Source organism: Galeopterus variegatus, unplaced genomic scaffold, assembly GCF_000696425.1.
Source record: "Galeopterus variegatus unplaced genomic scaffold, G_variegatus-3.0.2 Scaffold8103, whole genome shotgun sequence".
NCBI lineage: Eukaryota > Metazoa > Chordata > Mammalia > Dermoptera > Cynocephalidae > Galeopterus > Galeopterus variegatus.
In genome coordinates, this window is record NW_007734214.1 from 53,738 (window position 1) to 78,678 (window position 24,941).

General features: G+C 39.8%; 1 protein-coding gene across 3 annotated transcripts in view; it reads left to right on the forward strand.

The window, feature by feature from the left end:
• Positions 1 to 24,191, forward strand: part of FBXO15 (F-box protein 15) — a 56,046-nt gene extending 31,855 nt beyond the window's left edge. The window contains exons 9-11 of one of the 3 annotated variants that reach the window (XR_552022.1): positions 16,207 to 16,331; positions 20,841 to 20,953; positions 23,716 to 23,789. Coding sequence is in view for 2 of the 3 variants with exons in the window: in XM_008592615.1 (XP_008590837.1) it covers positions 16,207 to 16,331; positions 23,716 to 23,874; positions 23,977 to 24,087 (395 nt within the window). In the remaining variant the exon portion in view is untranslated. Of the gene's footprint in view, positions 1 to 16,206; positions 16,332 to 20,840; positions 20,954 to 23,715; positions 23,915 to 23,976 lie in introns of those variants that run through there. The other 2 variants (XM_008592615.1, XM_008592614.1) reach the window with 2 other exon arrangements.
• The last annotated feature ends 750 nt before the right edge of the window (positions 24,192 to 24,941 follow it).

Here is a 24,941-nt window from a genome sequence, read left to right on the forward strand (position 1 = left end):
GGATCGCAACCCTTGGTGTCATGCCCGTACTGGGGACTGGCAACGGGATCGCAACCCTCAGTGTTGCGCCCGCACCGCGCTCAGCCAGTGAGCGGGAACCGGTCTCCACATGGGATCCGAACCCTCAGCGGGAGCGCCACTGCGCTCCCAAGCGGCGCACTCTCCAGTGCGCCACCGGGCCGGCCGATAGTCTTTAAAATTTTTATTTTGAAATAATTTCATATAGCAGAAATACAGAGAGCTCCTGTATAGCCTTTATGCCAAATTCACCAATTTATAACGTGTTTGCCATATTTGTTTTATCATTCTCTCTTTATACATACATGTATATGTATGTTTAGATATGTATGTGTATATTTATAGCATATACATATAAGATATATATATATACACACACACACACACACACACACATACTCACACACACACATACACGTAGCCTGATTACTCAGTTCTCGAAGAGTTAAGTCTCTTAGGAGCAGATCTGTCTCAGGAATTTTCAGAACTGCAGAAAAGAGGGCCGATCTTTCTTGTTCTAAACAAATACAGCATAGTATTGATTCAATTTCATATTGTATTCCTCATACCTAAGATATGCCCTTGATAATGATGAATATGACAGTGATAGGGAACATTTTTGAGCACTCATTATAGGTTCTTGCTGAATGTTTCATATTTATATTATTTAATTTAATCTTCATAGCAAGCCTATGAGATAGGTACCCTTATCTCACCCGAACTATTGTTGAAGAATCTGAAGCTGATAGTGTAAGTCAGTTCTCAAATTCCATGAAGCTAGCACGTGGCAAAGTTCCAGTCTGCACTCAGGACCATGTGACTCCAGAACTGAGAGTCTTAAGCATCTGGCTATGCTACATCCTGTATCCTTTTGCATTTAATGATATGCTTTTAGAATATATCTTCTTGTATGTGACTGTAACTGTCTTCACAAAATGCTGGCATTGTAAGCATGGTCAGGGTGGGGTCTTGTCTACTGACTTGCTGAAGTAACATTTAAGCCAATTCTGTGTTAATCCTAATAAACTCTTTCATTGGTTATATGATTGTTACAACATGTAAGAGATTAAGTTAAATGAAGGAGAATGGGAAACTGAGATGGGAATAATTTGCCTTTTGTTTTTTGGGTTTTTTTTTTTTCCACAATAAGAAGGGTTTTGCATAGTAAGACTTCCAACATGGACTCAATTGCATTTCCTCTTCACGTGGTTCTACTGCTAAGAATCAGCAGAGGGTGCTGTTGCCATCAGAGTCTAACATTTACAAAAGGTACAAATAGAATGTCCTCTACAGTCTTTGAGAAACTCTCTTGTGGTACCGTGTGGTATATTTAGTAAATTCCAGCTCTATCATTGCAGTTGGGGATGATAATACTTTTCCCCTATTTTTTGAAAAACACTTTCTCCTTATCAAGGATAAAATGTTTTATCCTCATGTCCCTAGAATTTAGGTGGCTGTGTGCTCTGTTCATCCTCAGTGAGAGGAGAGAATCGTGGTCTGCTGCTGGTGAGGTAGTCTGTAGGGAGCAGCAGGGAGTAAAGGGCACGAGGCCGATCTGTTTGTTTGGTTAACTTATTAGCAAACAGTTGCTAAATGCAGGAGATGTGCCAGGTACAGGAAGTAGATGTGTCCCAGACATGATTCCTGCCTTCCAGAGATTTGGTAGAGAAGCTTGGTGAGCCAGGCACAGGCACATGTTCGGAGAGGTGACCTTAGGAATCTGTGGTAGGTTCTGAGGAGCTGGGGGTGGTGGTGGACTGACTAGCTGCAGTGTCCAGATAGGTTGGTGGGGAGTGGCCCATACCTAGGTGTAGGGCCATGTAGTAGTGGAAAGGAGAAAACTTTAAATATGATATAATTTTGTAATAGAGCATGAATTTGGTCATTTTGTAGGGCCATTTTCAGCATTCCATCTTTGAATAAGGATTCCGTGGATATACCAATTTAGTCCAGAAATTCATTGAAATTCTGTTAAAAATTCCCAGTGATAATTTATAATCAAACTTGTGAAGTTGAGGCTAAAATCTGTTTGGAAATATGCATATGGAATGGCTAAGAAATTTTGTTTTAAAATTTTAATTATGAGATGGTATAATCTTTTCTGTATATGATATTTGTACAGACTACAGAAAAACAGTAAAATAAGAAACCGTGTACCCACTGCACAGTTTAAGAAATAGACCATCACCATAAACTTTGAAGCCACCTGCATGTCCCTTCCTGCCCTCATCTGCCTCTCTTCCTGCCGGAGGGAACCACTGTTTTCTGTGTTGTGTTCATCGTTCCCTTGCTTCTCTCTTTTTTGTGTGTGATTAAATCTCTTTGTAGTGTTAAATGACACACAGAGAAATGCATAAAACAGATTATTGTAAAGCAAACATCTATGTGAGCACCATCCAGGCCCAGATTAAATTTTGAAAATGAATAATAAGAGGGGGACTGGCTTAGCAATGTTAAACACACTCTAAAGCCACCAAAAAAGTATGGTATGGTAGAGGGAATACGTACCAAAAGTATGGTATCCTAGAAAAATACCTACTGAGATGAGTGCAGCAAAATACCCCTTCATCTTTTTCAGTTCTGGATTCTTTTGTCAAATGATTTTGACAAAAATTAAAAAAAAAAATTATAGAAACATACTGATTGTACATGTTCATGGGGTACAGTTATTTCGGTACATGCATACAATGTGTGATCAAATCAGAGTAATTAGCATATTCATCATTGCAGAACTTAACCGTTTCTTTGTGATGTCAACATTTGATCTCCTCTCTTCTAGTCATTTGATGATATGCAGTAAATCATTGTTAATTATAGATTCATGGGTTGACTGTACACCAATAGGAGTTACTCTTCCTATCTAGCTGTAATTCTGTTTCCATTAACCAGCCTCTCACTATATCCCTTGCCCCCCTTCCCTTTCCCACCTCTAGTAACCATAGTTCTCCTCTTTCCTGTTATCAGTTCAACTTATTATTATTAATCTGTTTGTTTTTTTGTTTTTGTTTCTAGCTCTCACATATGAGTGAGAACATGAAATATTTCTCTTTCTGTGCCTGGCTTATTTCACTTGACATAATTTTCTCCAAGTTTATCCATTCTGCTGCAAATGGCAGAGTTTTATTCTTTTTTATGGCTGAGAAATATTCCATTTTGTGCCTATACCACATTTTCTTTATCCAATCATCTGTCAATGGACATTTAGGTTGGTTCCATATTGGACTTATAGAAACCAGTTAATAGCTATTTAAATTAATTGCATCATGATATATCTATACATCTGTGTTTATCTTTCTCCTTTAAAGAATGTGCATATATTTCTGTAGAGCGTTAGTATAGAATGCTTTGTGTAGAGTAGTTTGCCTAAAACTGGCTAAAAGAAATCTCTAGGATTGAATGTGCACGAAATACAAATAATCAAAGGATTTGTGATATGTTTGTTTTCAGACGGAACAATCCCAATGAACTATTCAGAGTGAGTTCCAGCAATTTGATGCTGTCTGCCTCTTGGTCACAATATTTTCTCTGAACAAAACATACCTTTGTTCTGTGAGATTTCAAAAAGTTCATGGAAAGATTCATATTATCTTTCAATTCTATTCTTCATGAACTTTTTGAAGTTCGCCTTTATTTTCTTAACTTTGTCCCATGTACTTTGCTACAAGGTCCTTTGATTTTATTATTTCCAATACATGTTACTAAAAAACAGGGCTGGCCCGGTGGCGCACTTGGTAGGGTGCGGCGCTTGGGAGCGCGGCGGCACTCCCGCCGAGGGTTCGGATCCCATATAGAGACCGGTCCGCTCACTGGTTGAGCGCGGTGCGGGCGCGACACCAAGGGTTGCGATCCAGTTACCGGTCACGAAAAAAGACAAAAAGGGGAAAAAAACCCCCCAAAAACAAGACCCTAGTTAGCTTTTGGTGCCTGAGGTTAGATCCTTGAGTTGCAGAGGGGTAGGATTAGGTCCAAGCTGACTCAGTGGTAGATACTCAAGGAAAAGCATTGCCTCATGGCTGACCAGCAAAGCATCCAAGCCCAGCCAGGGCTGCCGACATCCTTCCAGAGGCTCTGCTAGTATCTCTTGCCCTTGAATTCCAATGTGCATCCAGTGGGCGCACTCCCAGGCTGGGGAGCACCGAGTCCTGCCTCACTGCCCTTTTGGATCACAGCATGTTCTGTTCTGGCATAGTCAGGGGGCACCCACCTCTTCTAATTTCATGATGTATTGCTCAAGCTTCTAGACATTATTCTCCCTCAGTAAGAAACTATCTAGGGATAGGTTTACTCTACTTCTCAGCATTACCTGATGGGGAATAAAAAGGTTCTGTGTTCTTTCTTCTTTCTTTGTAGGTTTATTTGACCATTTCTCCTTGGAACGTTGTCATACTTTTCCCCCAAGGAACTGTGAAGTTTTCTTTTCTTTTTTGCGTGTGTGTGTTTTGCCACTTAATACATAAGTCACAGCTGTATTGAGGGTTTTTTTTTTTAAGGAGCCATATAATTTCTTCAAAGAAACACTTATGATCCCTGAACCTGCACAAATTTACTACTTGCTTTTTTGTGTATTGCCACTAAAATTAAGCTAAAAGAAGGTTTAGGTGGAGAAATATTTTTCTACCTGAATCAGATTTATGAGGGGCAAAAGAGAGAGGGACCAACAGTGAAAGAAATACTGAAATAAGTTGAGCCTATAAAGTTCCCTGTGGGTTTTTTTAATACATGTTTTATTTCCCTTCTTTTGGAAATGTAAAGGGACTGTTAGCACTGGGACCCAAGACCAACCCCAAGTTCAGTGATTCACTGGGAGGACTCACAGGACTCAGGATATAGCTTTATTAATGGCTAAGATTTCTTACAGTGAAAAGATACAGAGCAAAAGTAGAAAGCAGAAAAGGTGCATGGGTGAAGTCCAGAGGAAACCAGTGCAAGCTTCAAAGAGTCCTTGCCTTGTGGAGCCACACGAGATGATCTTAATTCCTCCAGGAACGAGTGGCCACCACACATGGGAAATGTGGTCTATCATTATACAACTCTAAGTAGAGCTTGTTAGAGACTCAGCATCCAGAGTTTTTACTGGGCAGTCTTCACAAAGGTCCTCTTTACCTAGTATTACCAAAATTGCAGATTCCCAGAAGGAAAGAGGATGTTCAGCATAAACCACATGGTTTGCACACACAGTTTAGGCACAGTGAATTGCCCTTTTCAGTTAGGGAATGGGTTGGGAACACTCCTGAATCTAAGTTCTCAGACCACATCCATGTGCCAGTCTTGCAAGCAGACCATTCTAGAACAGTCTCAGGCCTGCTATATTAACTCTTTTCTGCACAACTGTCCATTAACACTTTGATGAGGTTATAGTACAGCCTAAAGAGAAAACAGGAAATAGTCCAGTTGTGTCTTTGAAGTGTAAATAGAGCTTGCTGACAGGACTGATCAGCAATGCAAAGTAGAAAGGAATGTATATTTATTTGATCTTTCTGTCCAGCTAATTATTACCGATTTTCAGAAGCTGAAGGAAAAAGGTTTTGCACAGTACAGTATATCGTAGTCTTTTTATCAGTATCGAGAGGGAGAGTAATTGTAAAGAAGGAAAGGGAAATAATTTTTAAATAAAAAACTATGCTGCTTCTATTATTTGACATTTTAAAAAAATACTTTATTTTTAAACAGTCGTTGGTTCACAGCAAAATTGGGAGGAAGGTATAGAGATTTCCCATATACTTCCTGCCCCCACGTACATACAGCCTCCCTTACTATCAACATCCCTCACCAGAGTAGTACATTTGTTTCAATTGATGAATCTACATTGACAGGTCATTATCACCCAAAGTCCATAGTTTATATTAGGGGTCATTCTTGGTGTTGTATGTTTTATGGGTTTGGATGAATTTTAATGGTATTTATCCACCATTATAGTATTATACGAGTAATTTCACTACTCTAAAAATCCTCTATGCTTGACCTCTTTATCCTTCTCTCCTCCTTAACCCCTGTAAAAACAGATCTTTTTACTGTCTCCATAGTTTTGCTGTTTTCAGAATGTCATATAGTTGGAGTCATATAGTATGTAGCCTTTCAGATTGGCTTCTTTCAGGTAGTGATATTCATTTAAGTTTCATCTGTGTCTTTCCCTGGCTTCATAGCTGATTTCTTTTATTGATGAAGGATATTCTATTGTCTGGATGTACCACAGTTTATTATTTCATTCATCTGCTGAGGGACATCTCGGTTCCTTCCAAGTTTTGGCAATTATGAATAAAGCTGCTATAAACATCTATGTGCAAGATTTTGCATGGACATATGTTTTCAACTCCTTTGGTTTAATACCAAGGAGAGTAATTGCTGGATTGTATGTAAGTGCATGTTTAGTTTTGTAAGAAATAGCCAAACTGTTTTCCAAAGTGGCTGCAACATTTTGCATTCCCACCTGCAATGAACGAGAGTTCCTGTTGCTCCATATCCTCACCAGCGTTTGGTGTTGTCACTGTTCTGCATTTGGACTATTCTTTTAGAGTCTTTGGGGTTTTTCTAGACAATTGTGTCATTTGTGAACAGACATTTTTATTTATTTTTTATTCCTAGTCAATCAGGATACCCTTTGTCTACTTTTCTTGTCTTATTGCATTAGCTAGGACTTCCAATACTATGTTGAAAAGCAGTGGTAAGAGAGGACATCTTTGCCTTTTCCTGATCTTAGTGAAAAAGCTTCAAGTTTCTCATCATAATGTATGATGTTAACTGTAGAGTTTTTGTAAGTATTCTTTATCTAGTTGAGGAAGTTTTATTCTATTCCTAGTTTACTGAGAGTTTTTATCATGAATGGGTGTTGGATTTTATCAAATACTCTTTTTACCTCTATTGATGTTATAATGGGATTTTTGTCCTTTGGACTGTTGATATGATGGATTATATTAATTAAATTTCAAATGTTGAGTTAGCCTTGCATACTTGGGATAAATTCCACTTGGTCATGGCGTGTAATTCTTTTTCCACATTGTTGGATTTGACTTGCTAATATTTTTTGAGGAATTTTGCATCTGCGTTCAGGAGAGATACTGGTTATAGTTTTCTCTTCTTGCAGTGTCCTTGGTTTCCAAATTAGGGTAATGCTGGCCTTTAGAATGAGTTAGAAAGTGTTCCTTCTGATTTTACCTTTTGAAAGAGATGATAAAGAATTGGTTTAATTTTGTCATTAAATGTTTGGTTGAATTTCCCAGTGAACCCATTTGGACCCAGTTTTAGAAGGTTATTAATTATTGATTCAATTTCTTTAATAGATATAGGTCTGTTCAGATTGTTTCTTCTCGTGTGAGTTTTGGTAGATCACATCTTTCAAGATCTAGATTATCAAATTTGTGGGCCTAGTATTCCTTTATTATCCTTTTAATGTCCAAGAGATTTGTACTGATGGTCTCCTCTTTCATTCTGGATTAGTAATTTGTGTCCTCTCTTTTTTCCTTAGTTTGCCTGGCTATATACTTATCAAATTTTATTGATCTTTTCAAAGAACCAACTTTTGGTTTAATTGATATTCTGTATTGATTTCCTGTTTTCATTTCACTGATTCCTGCTCTATTTTTCATTATTTCTTTTCTGCTTAGTTTGGATTTATTTTCCTCTTTTTTTCTAGTATTTCAAGGCTTTGAAAGTTAGATTTTTGATTTCAGGTTTTTCTCTCTTCTTTTTTTTAAATACATTTATTCAGTGCTATAAATTTCTATCTAAGCACTGCTTTCACTACATCCCACACATTTTGATAAGTTGGGTTTTCATTTAGTTCAAAATATTTTAAAATTTCTCTTGTGACTTTTTTCTTTGACCCATGTGTTATTTAGAAGTGTGTTGTTTAATCTCCAAGTATTTTGAAATATTCCATCTATCTTTCTGTTATTGATTTCTAGTTTAATTCCATGGTGGTTTGAGAGCAGACATTATATGATTGCTATTCCATTAAATTTATTAAGGTGTGTTTTATAGTTTTGTGGCCCATAATATGATCTATCTTGGTGAATGTTCCATGTGAGCCTGAGAAGAATGTTCATTCTGCTCTTGTTGAATGAAGTAGTCTGTATAGATGTCCATTACATCCAGTTAATTAATGGTGATGGTGAATTCAACTATGTCCTCACTGATTTTCTGCCTGCTGCACCTGTCCATTTCTGATAGAGGGTATTGAAAGTCTTCAACTATAATAGTGGATTTATTTATGTCTCTTTTCAGTTCTATCAGTTTTTGCCTCACTTATTTTGGTGCTCTCTTGTTAGGCTCATACACATTCAGGATTGTTATGTCTTCTTAGAGAATTGATCCCTTTGTCACTATCTAATGCCACCCTTTATCCCTGATAACTTGCCTTGCTATGAATTCTGGTCTGTCTGAAATTAAAATAGCTACTTCTACTTTATCTTGATAGTGTTAGCATGGTATATGTTTCTCCACTCACTTACTTTTAATCTATATGTGTTTTTACATTTAAAGTAAGTTTCTTGTAGGCAACATGTAGTTGGGTCTCATTTTTTCACCCACTCTGACAATTTCTGTCTCTTAGTATATTTAGACCACTGATATTTAAAGTGATTATTAATATAGTTGGATTAATATATATTTGTTATTGTTTTCTATTTGTTACCCTTTTTCTGTTTCTGTTTACATCTTCCACTCTTTTTCTGCCTTTTGTGGTTTTAACTGAATTTTATGATTCCATTTTCTCTCCTTTTCTAGCATATTAGTTTTAATTATTAACCTTTTTTAGTAGTTGCTCTAGAATTTGCAATACACATTTACAACTAATCTGAGCACACTCTGAATTAACACTGTGCTGCTTCATGGATAGTGCAAATACCTTGTCATAACAAAATAATACTAATTTCCCCCTCCTCTCCATGTATCATTGTTGTCATTCATATCACTTATACATAAGCACATGTATACATATGTATACACATTTGAATACATTGTTGCTACTATTATTTTAACAAACTGTTATCTGTTATATTATGAATAGGAAAACTGGAAATTGACTGAGGATGGTTTCCCCCATTTTGTATATGTTTTAATCTATTAAAGCATAGGCTGTAGACACAGAATAAGCTTTGATCATGTTTCTGTCATTTACCAGTGGTATGACCTTGGGCAAGTTACTGTTAACCTCTCTGCACATCAATTCTTTTCACATCTATGTTTTAATCTATTAAAGCATAGGCTGTAGACACAGAATAAGCTTTGATCATGTTTCTGTCATTTATCAGTGGTATGACCTTGGGCAAGTTACTGTTAACCTCTCTGCACATCAATTCTTTTCACATCTGACTTTAGAAAACTGTAATACCTAATTAATATATTTTAAGGTATTCTTTTAAGCTACTATACATAAAGTACTTTAAGTCAATTTTTGATGTACAGTAAGTACTCAAAAATATTACCTATTTTGTATTCACACACTTTCACACATGTGTTTTATGTGCAGATTGTTTAAATGTAGGAAGAGCTTAACCTTTTCTGTCTTACAGGTATAAGTGGTTACAGAGGGTTGGTGAAAGAGCTCTGACCTTTCAAGATACCACAAGTGTTATAATTGTTCTGAAGTGGGAGAATATCTCGTAATCACAAAATAACAACAGTCTTTGCTTCCTATGGGGATTTCATGTTTATTAGTGCAGACAGTTGCCATTGAGATGTTATTTGCTGTTGTACTTAGGAGTCCATTTCCTGCAGTGTCCCAAGTACAAGCCATGTGGAAAATGAACTCCTGGTTTTCTGTATGGCACCACCGGCTGCCAACACATGCGCTTGCCTGTGCTGTGCCAGTTGGAGGTCTCTCTCGATTTTGCATGTGGCCGTGCAGTAGTGCAGAGCAGAGCAGAGTCACATCTGGTCCATTCAGAATATCATTACTGGGCATCCGCTGAGGCCTCATTTTTCAGACTTCCTCTCTGCTTCCACCAAGCCCTGCCGAGGTGGCATTGAGCTATTGCCTGGGAAGGGTCAGTGTCATTTGGCATTCATTCCTATACCTAGGGAGAGCAGAGAGAGAAGCTGCACAGTTACTGCTAATTACTTAGCAGCAGAGAAGAAAGTGTGGGCCACCTCCATCCTTGGAACAAAAGTAAGACTCTCAGAAGCCAGGGCAGCCACATATGACAACAGTGCCCTCCTGCAGGGCCCAGAACCCTGCCTCTGATGGTATCTCTCACTTAAAGCACATTATTGTGTCATGGAAGAGGCCCCTGGCAAAGCATCAGTTTTAACCTTTTGGCTGCTCTTAAGTTGGAGAACACAGTATAGAATTCCTAGAACAGGGCTTCGTCTCCCAAGGCAAATTTAGCTTTGGTTTTGTTTTGTCCCTTGAAATAATCAGCCTAGGTCCAAAGCACATTTGCTCTTCTCTGTTCTTTTCCCATATGCTTTGCCCTGCTGCTTGTATCTTACCTTTGTTTAGGTGTCTGTCTCATGTGTTATCATGCTTGATAGTCGCTTTTCAGAGTGCATTTAAATGGATCTGTGAAGCTGGACAGAGCTGTAGGTGCCCCTCCCCTGAGAGTCCTGGGAGTGCAGAGCTAGTGGGCTGTGTGGGCACTGCAGGCCCATCTCTTTGGTTGTGGTGAGATTGCTAGCAGCCAGCTCTGAACGAGGGAGAGGAGGGGCACAGTGGGCCTCAAATAAGCATGTGCGAGGACTTGTTCTCATTTACAAGCATGTGCAGAGATGTTGGTTAGGGTTAGGGTTACAGTTACATGCTGGGTTCCTTTACTCACCCCTGTGCACACCTGCTCTCCAGTCCCTCATTTCTCCAGAAGGGCAGCTCTCTCATCACTCCCTCTTTTTTGATTTCCTTTCTTAAGCTCTATAATTCTGGTTTTCTGTTTCTATCGCTGTTAGCTTAAACAAGTCAGAAGAACCTTTGTCTTCTTTCATCTGTGACAGGGTGGGTTTCTGGGCTCACTCCAGCCATCTCCCCCTGACTCACCTCTGACATCACTTTTCTGGAGCACATGTTCATTTTTTCTGTCTTTTGGACACAGAAATACGGCCCTGGCCTCAAGCTGGAGTCCAGGAATAGCTGTTCCAGTATCTTCTGTCAGTGACCCTAGTACTCAGTAGGACTCAGTTGTCCTTCATTGGTAAATAGTAACTTAAAAAATATTTTTTTCCTCTTTAGTCTTTTATTTTTATTTTTTTGGTTTGTATTTTTTTCTCATATTTATTTTATTTTTAATTACTATATTTATCATTACACAATGTAATCATTTTTGGTGGCCTTTTACCAATTTCTTGCTAAACTCTCCCTCTCCTCCCAACCTCTGGCGGCCTCAGTTCCATTCTTTCCTTTTGAAAGTTCAACAAATTGTGGTTGTTGTATCTTTCTTTGTTTGTTTTATCCATCACTTATAAGTGAGGACATGTGGTGTTTCTCTTAACTGTCCCTGACTTATTTTACTGAACATAATTTTCTCTATGTTCATTCATGTTGCTGCAAATGGCTGAATTTCATTCCTTTTTATGGCAAAATAGTATTCCATTGTGTATATATACCACATTTTCCTTATCCTGTCATCTATCAGTGGACATTTAGGTTGGTTCCATATCTTGGATATTGTAAATAGAGCTGTGGTAAACGTTGGAGTACAGGTATCCCTTGGATGTGATGATTTCCATTCCTTTGGGTATACACCCAGCAGTGGGATGGCTGGGTTGTATGCAGTTCTATCTGTAGTTGTTTGAGAAGGCCTCCATACTGTCTTCCATATGCCTGTACCAATTTACAGTCCCACCAGCAGTGTGGTTCCCTTTCTCCCCATCCTCATCAGCATTTGTTATTCTCTGTTTTTTTGATACAGGCCAGTCTAACTGGTGTGACATGATACCTCAGTGTGGTTTTGATTTGCATTTCCTTGATGCCGAGTGATGTTGAGCATTTTTTCATGTGTCTGTTGGCTATTTGTATATCTTCCTTTGAGAAATGCTTATTCAGCTCCTTTGCACAATTTTTAGTTGGGTTACTTGTATTTTTTACTGTTAAGTTGTTTGAGTTCCTTGTATAGTCTGGATATTAATCCCTTGTCAGATGCATAGATTGCAAGTATTTCCTCCCACTCTGTATGTTGTCTTTTCGCTCTATTAACTGTTTCTTTTGCTGTGCAGAAGCTTTTTAGAATGATATAATTCCATTTGTTTATTTTTTCTTTTGTTGCTTGTGCTTTTGGGGTATAATTCATAACGTCTTTGCCCAGTCCTACTTCCTGAAGTGTTTTCTTTTATGAGTTTTATGGTTTTGGGTCTTTTATGTAAGTCTTTAATCCATTTTGAGTTGATTTTTGCATATGGTGAAAGGCACAGGTCTAGTTTCATTCTTCTGTATATAGATGTCCAGTTTTCCCAGCACCACTTATTGAGAGGCAGTCCTTTCCCCATTGTACGTTCTTGGTGCCTTTGTCAAATATCAGTTGGCTGTAAGTATGTGGGTTGATTTCTGGGTTTTCTGTTCCATTGGTCTGAATGTCTGTTTTTATGCCAACACTATACTGATTTGTTTACTATAGCTTTTTAGTATAATTTGAAGTCAGGTAGTATAATGCCTCTGGCTTTATTTTTATTGCTCAGGATTGTTTGGCTATTCAGGGTCTTTTGTTGTTCTATATGAATGTTAGCATTGTTTTTCTGTTTCTGTGAAGAATGTCATTTGTGTTTTGGGGGGGATTGCATCGAATGTGTAGATCACATTGGGTAGTATGGATATTTTCACAGTGTTAATTCTTCCAATCCAAGAGCATGGACTGTCTTTCCATGTTTTTGTGTGCTCTTTAATTTCCTTCAACAGTGATTTGGAGTTCTTATTGTAGCGCTCTTCCTTTGGTTATATTGGTATTAATTCCTCTTCAATGGTGTGGTAGAATTCATCAGTAAAGCCATCCAGTCCTGGGCTTTTCTTTGTTGGGAGACTGCCGATTGCTTCTTCAATCTTGTTGCTTGTTATTAGTCTGTTCAGGTTTTCTGTTTCTTCTTAGTTCAGTCTTGGTAGTTTGTATGTGTCCTAAAACTTATCCATTTCCTCCAGGGTTTTGAATTTGTTGGTGTATAGTTCTTTGTAATAGTCTCTAATGATTCTTTGTATTTCTGTGGTATTGTTTGTAATGTCCCGTTTTCATTTCTGATTTTTTGTTATCTGTTTCTTCTGTCTTCTTTAATTAGCTTAGCTAATAGTTTGTCTATTTTAAACATCTTAAAAAACCAACTTTTTGTTTCATTGATCTTTTGCATTGTTTTTTTGGTTTTCTATTTCATTTGGTTCTGCTCTGACCCTGAATATTTCTTTCCATCTACTAATTTTGAGATTGGATTGTTCTTGTTTTTTTAGTTCTTTGAGGTATAGCATTAGGTTGTTTATTTGAAATCTTTCTATTCTTTTGATGTAAGCATTCATTGCAATAAAATTCCCTCTTAGTACTTCTTTTGTGGTATCCCACAGGTATTATTATGATGTGTCTATTTTCATTAGTTTCAAGACGTTTTTTGATTTCTTGTTTAATTTCTTATTGGACCTTTAGGTCATTCAGGAACACGTTTAATTTCTATGTATTTGTACAGTTTCCAGAGTTTCATTTGTTATTGATTTTTAGTTTTAATTCACTGTGGTCTGAAAAGAGCCTAGAAATGATTTTAATTTTTTAAAATTTGTTGAGACTTGATTTGTAACCTAACATGTGGTCTATCTTGGAGAATGTTCCATGTGCTGATGAGAAGAATGTATATTCTGTGGTTGTTGCATGAAATGGTCTGTAGATATCTACCAGGTCCAATTGGTCTGAAGTATAGTTTAAATCCTGTGTTTCTGTTGATTTGTTGCCTAAGTGATCTGTCCAGTGCTGAGAGTGTGGCATTAAGGTCCCTTAGTATTATCATATTGGGGTCTATCTCTTTCTTTAGGTTTAGTAGTGTTTGCTTTATATATCTGGGTACGCTGATATTGGGTGCATGTATATTTAAGATTGTTATGTGTGCTTGCTGAATACATCCCTTTATCATTATGTAGTGGCCTTCTTTGTCTCATTTTATGGTTTCTGGTTTGAAATCTAATTTATCTGCTATAAGAATAGCTTTTCCTGTTTGTTTTTGGTATCCCTTTGCATGGTATATCATTTTCTATCCATTCGCCATTCATCTGTATCTGTCTTTACAGGTGAGGTGAGTCACTTGAAAACAGTATATAATTGGGTCCAACTGTTTAATCCAGTCAGTCAATCTGTGTCTTTTGAGTGGGGAATTTAATATAGTTACATTCAGGACTGTTATTGACAGATATTGTCTTACTCCTGGCATGTTATTGATTGTCATTTGGATGTTTTAAATATCCTTTGTTTCTTTCTTCCACTTTTATTATTTGTCTTTGCTGTTTTTTGTTTTTTTAAGGTGGTAAGATTTAGTTTCTCTTTCTCATTTGCATTTTTGTTCTACCAGTGGGTTTTGTTCTTTCTTGTGTATTAGTGATAGTAATTATTGTTTTTTGGATTCCATATTCAGGACTCTCTTGAGGATTTCATGCAGGGATGGTCATGTGGTGGTGAACTCCTGCAGTTTTTGTTTGTCTGGAAAGTATACTATTTCTCCCTTGTTTCTGAAGGATAGCCTTGCTGGGTATAGTATTCTTGGTTGGTGGTTTTCTTCTTATAGTATTTTGAATGTATCATCCCATTCTCTTCTGTTCTGTACAGTTTCTGTTGAGAAGTCTGCTATTAGTCTGATAGGGGTTCCCTTATAAGTGACTTGATGTTTTTTTCTCTTCCTGCTTTTAGGATTCTCTCTGTCTTTGAGCTTTGCCAATTTGTCTGTAATGTGTCTAAGAGAGAATCTTTTTGGATTGAATCTGTTTGGAGATCTTTGAGCTTCCTGGATCTGAAGGTCTGTGTCTCTCCCTATACCTGGGAATGTTTTTGTTACTATTTTGTTGCATAGATATTCAATGCCTTTTCCTTTCTCCTTCTCTTCTGGAACACCCGTGTTTGGATGTTTGTGCACTTAAGGCTGTCTGCTTGTTCTCTTAGATTTTCTTCAGTTTTTTAAATTCTTTTGCTTTTTTTTTAGTCTGCCTGTGTTATTTTGTAAAGACTGAGACTTGAAGATCAGAAATTCTTTTGTCTGCTTCTTGTCTGCTTGTTCTCTTAGATTTTCTTCAGTTTTTTAAATTCTTTTGCTTTTTTTTTGGTCTGCCTGTGTTATTTTGTAAAGACTGAGACTTGAAGATCAGAAATTCTTTTGTCTGCTTCTTCTAGCCTGCTGCTTAAACTCTAAGTTGTTTTTTTTTATTTTGTTGAATAAATCCTTCAGTTGCAGAAGTTCTGGTATATTCTTTTTTAAAGCATTAATCTCTTTGTAAATTTCCTCCTTCGTATGCTGATATTTTTTTCTCATTTCATTATGTTGTCTAACTGAGTCTTTTCATATCTCATTGAGTTTCCTTATTGTTGTTGCTCAGAATTTCTTTTCATTCATTTCAAGGGTTTCCTGCTCTATGGGGTCTGGTACTTGGGAATTACTGTATTCCTTTGGTGGTGTCATATTTTCTTTCTTTCTTTCTTTTTTTTTTTTTTTGTATTTCTACTATCTCTACATTGATGCCTGGTCATCCAATAGAACAGTTGCTCTTCTATTACTCTGGAGTGGGCTTTGAGAAGACAGACATCCTCTTCTTTTTCCAGTCTCTGCTGGTGACTCTCCTTTTGTCAGTGCAGTCAAGTGGGTGGTGGGCTCCCTGCACAGTGGCTGTGGCTGCTGCTGTGGCTGATTCTGTGGTGGCAAGACTAGCCACCCTTGTGGTGGCAGTGGCTGTGGTGGACCACCTGCATGGAAGTGGTGTTTTCCATGTGCTCCTGCCTTTTGTTGGGCACTAGGGGCGTCCATGGCTCCCGCCTAGAACTCTGTGCATGTTCCTGCCTTCTGCTGGGTGGTGCGGGCTGCTCACAGCTCCTGCCTAAGACCCCATGCATGCTCCTGTCCACCAGGTGGTGGGGGCTGTCTGCAGATCCCACCTACAATGCCCTGCATGCATCTGCCTTCTGCTGGGCAGTGGGGGCTTCCTGTGGCTCCCATCTATGACCCCTGGGCACCTGAGCACAACTAGGTGTGCTCTTTCCTTCTGCTGGGTGGTGGGGGCTGCCCATGGCCAGTAACTTAAAAAATCTTAAATCTTTTCAGGATACATTGAAAATGGATACGTGAAACTCATTGTTATAAATTTTAAAAATAACAGAGAACACCTACCTCTCGTTGGAAAAGTTGGCCTGTCTTGGAGAACTAATATTTTTGATGGCTATGTAAAGGTAAAAAACAGTTGTTTTCTTTTCTTCAAGTAACCTGGTTTCTGTATAATAAAAAAATGTCTTTAATATATGTATGCCATGCTTCTTTTAAAGCCTTGGACTTGTTATTCTGGTTTCTGAAGATTTGTGCTCATTCTCTTAGCCAGTGAAAATCAATTCATTCATCAAATGCATATTGAATACCTTCTGTTTCCACTGAGTGTGGTGGAGTAGGAGTGGTAGATCATCTGTAGCGGTGTTTCTCAACAGTGTTGATTACACCACTCTACTCCCTCTAAGCCCTTCTGTCTGTCTTGTGCAGAGAGAGTGAAGCTGAAGGTTGGACCAGGCAAGCACATTTACTAAAAACATCTTAATCATTCATATACCAATTAAAAATTTGTTGCAGTTATAAGTTCTTGTTTTAGGATACAGGTATTTCCTTGAGCAGTTAAATTAAAAACTAGTCCCATGGATGGGGAGACTTGATTTAGTGGTTGGGAATTGGCAGGGAAGAAGGAAGAAGGAGGAAGAGGGGAGATGTTTTCACATAGTTTCATTTTCTTCTGTGCTTCTCCTACCCATGGCTGCTGCTGGATCTCATTACTGTATATCTTTACTTTGTGGGATGAATAGGATTTTCATAGTCACAGGAACCAGTGGGATCGGTCCCTTGTGACTGCAGAGGGCCTCCTGTGACATGGCTTTATTCTGCCCTGTGTGTATGGATGTCTTGTTAGAACTATTCGCTGTGATGACTGAGACAAAGGGCAGTGATGTCATGGGACATCATCTCTTGAGCCACCTGGTATTTGATGCAATGAGACATTTTACAAGTCCTGTTTATTTGTAAGCAAATGTTTAACCTTTGGTAAAAGTGATATTTATCACACACAAAAGAACATGTTTCATATCTTTAAGAGCCCAGAGCTGACTTAATTTTTCCTTGATGGATTTAGGTGGGGCTTATAATAAAACTATGTACTAAAATAAAATATTAATATCAAAATAGACTTTGAGCACCAAAAAGGCAGATTATAAATATAACAAACTTAAAGGGTCAGCATAAATTTTTAAAAATGCTTTTATTTGTTCTATGTTTTCTGGTAGTTTAGAGCAAGATGAAAGCAGTCATTTAGTTCTCATTGTTGGGAAAAGGGAAGTGTAGTAATTATACAAAGAAACAAAGCCATCTCCCAGCTCTAACCATTAAAAATAAAATCTCCAATGGGACTTTTTATAGGGCAGACTAAGCTAAATATAATAGACCAATCCTAAATATCATTTTAGCAACAATTGCACTGACAGATTTCTTATAACAATTCTTATAGAAGCTGAGGTTGTAGCTTCAAAATTGGACCGTTAAATGAACTCCAAGTGGTGATTCTATAGATTGCTAAACCAGTGTGTCTCAGATACACAGGCTTCTATCAAAACAGTTTGATCTGGAAACAGGATTTTGAGTCCTTAAAGTAGCGAATGGATTGCAATCTGCAAATATTCCAATATCTGAAAAAAGTCCAAAATCCAAAACACTTCTGGTCCCAAGCATTTCAGATAAGAGATCCTCAACCTGTAAAATACTCTTATGATCTTTCTTCTCTCAGTTCTTATCAGAATTTCTGATAGATGGATTTTCTTTTGTTAAGGCTTTTCCTGCACGTGTTCCTTTTACTTTTTTCTTTCATGCCTTGGCATTTTTTGATATTATCTTAATATTACTTCTAAATCTATATAGAGCTTGGCATCTACTTTAAGCTAGATATTTTAGTATAGCTCTGTGGTTCTGCTTTATGCAAGAGTTGAGTCCAGTAGAGCCTGCTGTGGACGTGTCATGGGTCAACATGTGGTCGTGGCTGTGCCCCACAAAAAAGGCACTTTGGATACTTTGCTGCCAAGTGATGCAGCTCCACGGATGATTATAAAGTTGCTGATACCAAACCCAGACACCTTTGAAAGAACAGTACATTCCCCTCATGTGCAGGCGCTGCAGCCTTCCCAGACACTGAATTTTGAACCTGACTCAGTTACTGGTAGATGGAGGTGCAGGGAAGGAAGGCCAACTTACTCCTGTAGGGAAGGTGAGTTCTGCTGCCTGCTCAGCTGTGCATTTTCTAGACACTTAGGTATTAGAGACTGAATTAGGAAAGGATAACCAGAAACACAACTCTCCTGGGAAGGACGGAAAGGTTACTGGGAGGAAGGTTTGAGAGAGGTTCTAAGATACATCTCCACTTCCCCCAGAAGTATGGAAGTGATTTATTATGGAGAAGGAAACCAATGGAAAAGGAGATGCCTCAGACAGGATGGGAAATAAGGAGCAAGGTTCTAGAAATAAGGAGGAGAGGGCCTGTGCCCCCTGCACCACAGGGGTTGGGGGTGAGCACAGGTAGGTAAGACTGTAGCCTGCAGATCCAATAGCCTGCAGACCCAGTCACACTTGGCTCCAAATGGCCAGCACTGTCAGCCACATTTAATTAGTTACAACTTCAGAAAGCAGTGGTATATAGTTATTCAGTTTATAGTACAGGGCACCAGTCATGGCAAATAGTAAGCCGTATCTCAGAGAGTGTTAGGAGATTTCATCTTTGACGCTACCTTTTGGCTCCTTTAAACTGCTTAGGTTAGTGTCTTTTACACAGAACATGTTAAAAAGTTACCTCACATTGTACACCTATGTTCGCAGAGACATTATCCATAATAGCCAAAAGGTGGGAGAAACCCAAGTGTCCACTGACAGCAATGGATAAACAAACTATTACCTACATACAATAGAATAATATTATTCAGCCTTAAAAAGGAAAGAAATTTTGACACATGCTACAATATGGAAGAACTTCGAGGACACTATGCTAAGTGAAATAAGCCAGTCACAAAAGGACAAATACTGTATGACTCCACTTATGCGAGATTCCTTGAGTAGCCAAACTCATACAGAAAGTAGAAGGTGGATGCCAGGGACTGGGGGAGGGGGAGCGGGGAGTTAGTGTTTAAGGACCACAGAGTTTCAGTTTTGCAATATGAAAAGGGTTCTAGAGACAGATTGTGGTGATGGTCATATGGCAGTGTCAGTGTGCTTAATTCCACTGAACTGTACACTTCAAAAAATGGTTAAGGTTCTATGTTTATTTTGCCATAATTTTCAAAGTAAATTTAAAAATATGTTTTGAGGATACTTCAAAAAGTTTGTGGAGAGTGGAACTAAAAGATAATACAGATTTTTTCATGAACTTTTAAAAGTATCCTCAGATAGCTTATTAATAATATTAGTAAATATCAGTATCTCCAAGTGTGATTTCTCCCCTGACTCAGGTCCCCATGTAGATATATCTATTCCTCTGATGGAGTCAGATGCTTGGGTGTCCTGTAGACATTTTAGATTTAGCATATCTAAACATACATATTCCTTCTTTTCCAAATCATCATCTTGTGTGATGAAAAATAGATTAAGAGATTAAACTTGCCTTCTCTCTTACTCTCCCTTCGGATATAAGATTCTGCTCAGTTTATCTAGTCAATATTTCTTCCATCTCTCCTTCCCTGTTGCTTACTTACTTCCTCTGATAGTTCAGGCTTCCTACCATCTCTCGTTAGTGTGTAACTGCAGCTGATAGCTCTGTTTCTGTTCCTGCTGCCTGCCCCCTTGCACTGCACCTGTTCATTTATTTTGTGTGTATTTATCAAGCACTGGTCATGCTGTGCTGGTGCTGGAGGTGTGCTGAGGAGCCATGCTGTCAGGACCAGCCCCTCACCCTGGCTGCGCTGCCTCACCTGCTTTCGGGCTCTGGCATAGGCTGTTCCCTTTTTCCCCTCCTGTTTCACTTAACTCTTGTTCATCTTTAATGACTAAGCTTTGTTTGTCATCCCTTTATTTATTCATCTGTAAATATTTATCAGTTATACTAAGTGCTAGACTGAGTTCGGTGCTGGAGAAATGTGGGGCAAGTCCCCCTACCCCACCCACACAAAAAATCCACACACACAAAATGGGGTGTCTGCCCACTGAGCTTATGGCCATTTGAGAGGGGCGTGTTGGGGAGACTTCCCCAAAGAACTTATACTTGGTTTGGGTTCTTAATGCTGAGCTAGACAAGGGGGAAGGGGGAGAGGGGAGCTCTCATGCAGCGGGAGCCCAAACGGCCCTGGTCAGGGGTCTGTGGCATGTTCAAGGAAAAGAAGGAAGGCTGTGTGGCTGGAGCACGGGTGGCAAGGGGAGTGTCCAGCTAGGTGGAAGCCCGGCTGGGCAAAGCCTTTCATGCATCAGGAAGGAATCTGGTGCTGTTGTGGAGACCAGTGGGGAGCTGTCATAGGGTTTTCAGCTGTGTGTGCCATGGTCAGACTTGCATCATGTCAAGATTTGTCTTGTAAATGTGTAGAATGGATGAAAATGAATGGGAGGAGACCAGTTTGATGGTGGCTGTGATTCCTTAGAGAGAGACTGGCAACTCGGTGTCTTAGTCCCTTTGGACTGCTATAACAAAAAGCCATAAGCTGGGTAGTTTTTAAACAATAGAGATTTATTTCTCACAGTTCTGGAAGCTGGGGAGTTCAAGATCAAGCCACCAGAAGATTTGATGTGTTGTAGGCCCACTTCCTACTTCATAGAAGGAACCATCTAGATGTGTCCTCACATGGTAGAAAGGGTGAGCCAATTCCCTGGGGCCTCTTTTTTTTTTTTTTGACTGGTAAGGGGATCACAACCCCCAGCATGGTGTGGTCTGCACCATGCTCAGCCAGTGAGTACACAGACCATCCCTATAAAGGATCCGAACCTGCGGCCTTGGCGCTACCAGTGCCACACTCTCCAGAGTGAGCCACGGGGCCGGCCCTCTGGGGCCTCTTTTATAAGGGCACTAGTCCTGTTCATGAGGGCTCTGCCTCCATGATCTAATAATCACCTTTCAAAGGTCCCACCTCTTAGTACCATCACCTTGGTGATTAGGTTTCAACATACAGATTTTGGGAGGACACAATCAGAACATAGCACTTGGACTGGGGCCGTGGCAGTGAAAATGGAGAAAGGTGAATCTATTTGAGGCAAAAACTTAGAGGATTTGGTGATGGGCTGCGTGGGGAGGGTGAGGGGCATTGCACAACTGGAGAGTCAGTGATGTTCCACCATTCCCTGGGACAAAGAGTTCTGGCAGATTGTTACTGAGGCCATAATAAGCTTGCGCATAGTCATGCTGAATTTGAATGACCCTTGAAACATGCAGGATGTTTAGGTCTTGAGCTTAGAAAAGAGGTTCAGCCTGGAGATACACATTTGGGGATCATGGGCACATTGGTTTTAAGTTGTGGATATGGGTGACTTCCATTTAGGGGGAGGGACTATGTATATAGAAAATAGGGGTAAGGCCAGGCTGTGAGGAAGCCCAACAGTGGGGACTGGGAGAAAGCTGTGGAATGGTGGGTTCCTGGAAGCACTTGGGAAGATAGTTTTCAAGAATAGAGTAATAAATAATGCTAAATTCTGCTGAGAGAAAACTAATGAATATTTACAAGATTTAGTGGTCTTATCAAGACTACCACCATTTTGGTGGAACGACGAGGAGGAACACCAGGTCAGAATCGGCTGAGGAGTGAGTGGGAGTCAAGGCAAGGGACACGTCAAATGGAGATGGCTCTTTGGAGAGGTCTGTCTGTAAGGGCAGAAAGGAGTGAGGGGACCAGGGGTGTCTCAGGGAGGGTCTCTGTGTCTGTGTCCCTCTAAGATGGGAGTTTCTTGAACATGTTTAAAGGTTAGAGCTGATGGGGAGATGGAGCATATCTACGTGAGAGAATGTGGTTGCATCTTTGAGAGATGAGCGTATTGCGAGGCTGCTGGGCCCTGTTAGAGAGATCAGCATGGAGACAGACACATGGAGATGGAGGAGAAGACTGCTGGGCCCTGTTAGAGAGATCAGCATGGAGACAGACACATGGAGATGGAGGGGAAGTCTGCTGGGCCCTGCCTGAGAGGGCAGCATGGGGACAGATACACGCAGGTGGAGGGGAAGGCTGCTGGGCCCTGCCAGAGAGGATGGCATGGGGACAGACACGCAGATGGAGGGGAAGGTGGAGCAGAGCTGGCAGGTCTGTGTGTTTGGTGTTGGAGTGAAGAGTGAGGTCATCTGCAAAGGGCACCCTAGAGCAGGACACAGAGGGCCAAGGCAGGGGAAAGGTTTGGAGAGCTGTTCCGTGAGGAGGAGAGTGAGCCACCCCAAGAGACAGGAAGGTCCCACCAGGTGACACTGCGGATGGTTGGGATGCACAGCAGAGCCTGTTCCCTCTGCTTGTGACTGCAGCAGTGCCTGGGTGCTGAAGTCCAGACATAGAGAAAATCATAGAGGAGCAGATCATTGGAGTCAAACAGCTCAGGAATTGAGAGCCCAGGGCATAGGTTCTAGGATGATAGTGAGATTTGAGTATGTGAGAGAAGGATGAAAGAGATGCACAGACAGACACAGAGAAGAGCTGGTGCCAACATCATGGAAACAGGTGGGGGTGGCACAGACAAGGATGGATCCAGGGTGCAGAGCTGAAAATTCCAAACCTCAAAGAAGCAGGAGTTTTTATGAAAGGGTGGAAAGTGACCATCCATGAGTGCCCACAAGAAATCAGGGGGATGTTGTGCTTCCCAGGGGGATGTGGCACCTCCCTGGAAGCACTGAACCCAGTCCTCTGTGTAACTTGTGTAATGTCTACTGCCTCTAGACTCTAAGTTCCATGAGGATAGGGTTCCAGTGCTGAATACTGACAACCCTGCCGGCACTTGTGTCTGTGTTTGACTGACTATGAATTTTCATGGGTTGAATTGTGTCCCTCAAAGCTTAATATTAATCCCCACTGTAACAGTATTGAGGGTGAGGAATCCCATTATGGTAATTGAAAGGTAGGGCCCTTAAGAGGTGATTAGATTGTGAGGACTGTGCCTTTGTGAATGGATTCATCCGTTCATGGAGTAATAAGTTGATGGTTTAATGGGTGGTCACGGGAGTGGTTCTGATGGCTTTATGAGAGTGAGTGAGCAGGATAGCTCCCTCTTGTTTAGTTCATTCTCCATGGTACACCCTGCATCCCTGTGGAGAGTCACCACCCACATGAAGGCCCTCACCAGAGAGCCTCTCTGGACTGTGGGCTTCCCAGTCTCTAAACCGTAAGAAATAAATTTTATTTCTTTATAAATTTCCCAGTGTCAGGTGTTTTGTTATAAGCCACTCAGACTATTAAGTGATAAGACGTGAGATACTCATTCTAGTCTAGAATATAAAATAGACGATGAAATACCAATGATAGTGCTCTGACTTTTGATGCCACATGCAGCATTTCCAATCAATTTTATACAGTCACAATTTTCTGTGAAAATCAGGTCTAGTTGGCCATTTTATCCTTACTCGTATAAATCTTTGTGTTTATTTTGTAGAGTTGTTCTATAATGGATGTAACTCTTTTGGAAGAATGTGGGAAACCCTTTTGGTGTTTCAGTTCTCCAGTTTGCATGAGATCTGCTACCATACCCTCTTACGGTTCTAATTTCTTGGGACAGACATACTATGTGGACTACAAGGACGCAGAAGGAAAGGTGCACATGGAGCTAGTGTGGATTGAAAAGACTGAAGAGTACTTCATTGTCGATTTCTTGGGACAGACATACTATGTGGACTACAAGGACACAGAAGGAAAGGTGCACATGGAGCTAGTGTGGATTGAAAAGACTGAAGAGTACTTCATTGTCAGCCTAGTCCTTTACCTTAGTGTAGCAAAAATAAACCACTGGTTTGGGACAGAATACTAAATAGTAGTAGTAGGTGTCAAATTATTGTTGCTATTTAACTGTTTCCTTTTGAGTAACCGCTTTGTTTTTGGTGCTGGCAGTTAAAATAAAGTATATCTGAAGTAGTCTGTCTGGTGACTTATTTCAAATTAGAAATTATGATTTGTGGGTTATTTTTAATGTGTAAAGGGTTAAGTTTTAAAAATATAATAGTGGCACAGCCCAATGAAAACTTATATAAAGTAATAAAAACAAGATATTTACTTCTCTTCTGCCCTTAGTTAAAAAAACAAGATAGGCTACTTAAGCATGTTATCACTGTGTGTGTGGGGGGTGGGGGGGCGGGCAGGGGGGCATGTGTGTGCTGTATAGATAAGGATTTTTTTTTTTCTGGATTGGTAAGAAGCCCGATAAGAAATGTACTTAAATGTGAACTTTATGGTATCCATTAGAATTAAAGTACTATATTCATGATGTTCAGCAGCCATATTACTATTTAATAAGACAGTGAAATAGACCAGTGGCCTAATTCATGAGGAAAGGTGTATCTGAAGTCATCAGAGGGCAATCATTATAACTTGAAAGAAGGAGGCATGGTCCAGATGCAACGACGGCATCCAACTGTGTGTCAGTGGGATAGAGGTGGATGAGTTACCGAACCCTTCCTCTGAGGAAATATTTGAGAATTGACAGATGCTTGGGGTTCAAATAGGGGCAACACGTGTCTGAGCATATATTGTTTTAACTATTTGTTGAATCAGTGGGAACCATTACAAGGTGTACACCAGCACCTATCAGAGCATGAGGGGGCAGGGCTACCTTCTGACTTGGATGAGTCTGGGAGTCCTATGCGTCACAGGTCAGTTTGAGTTCAC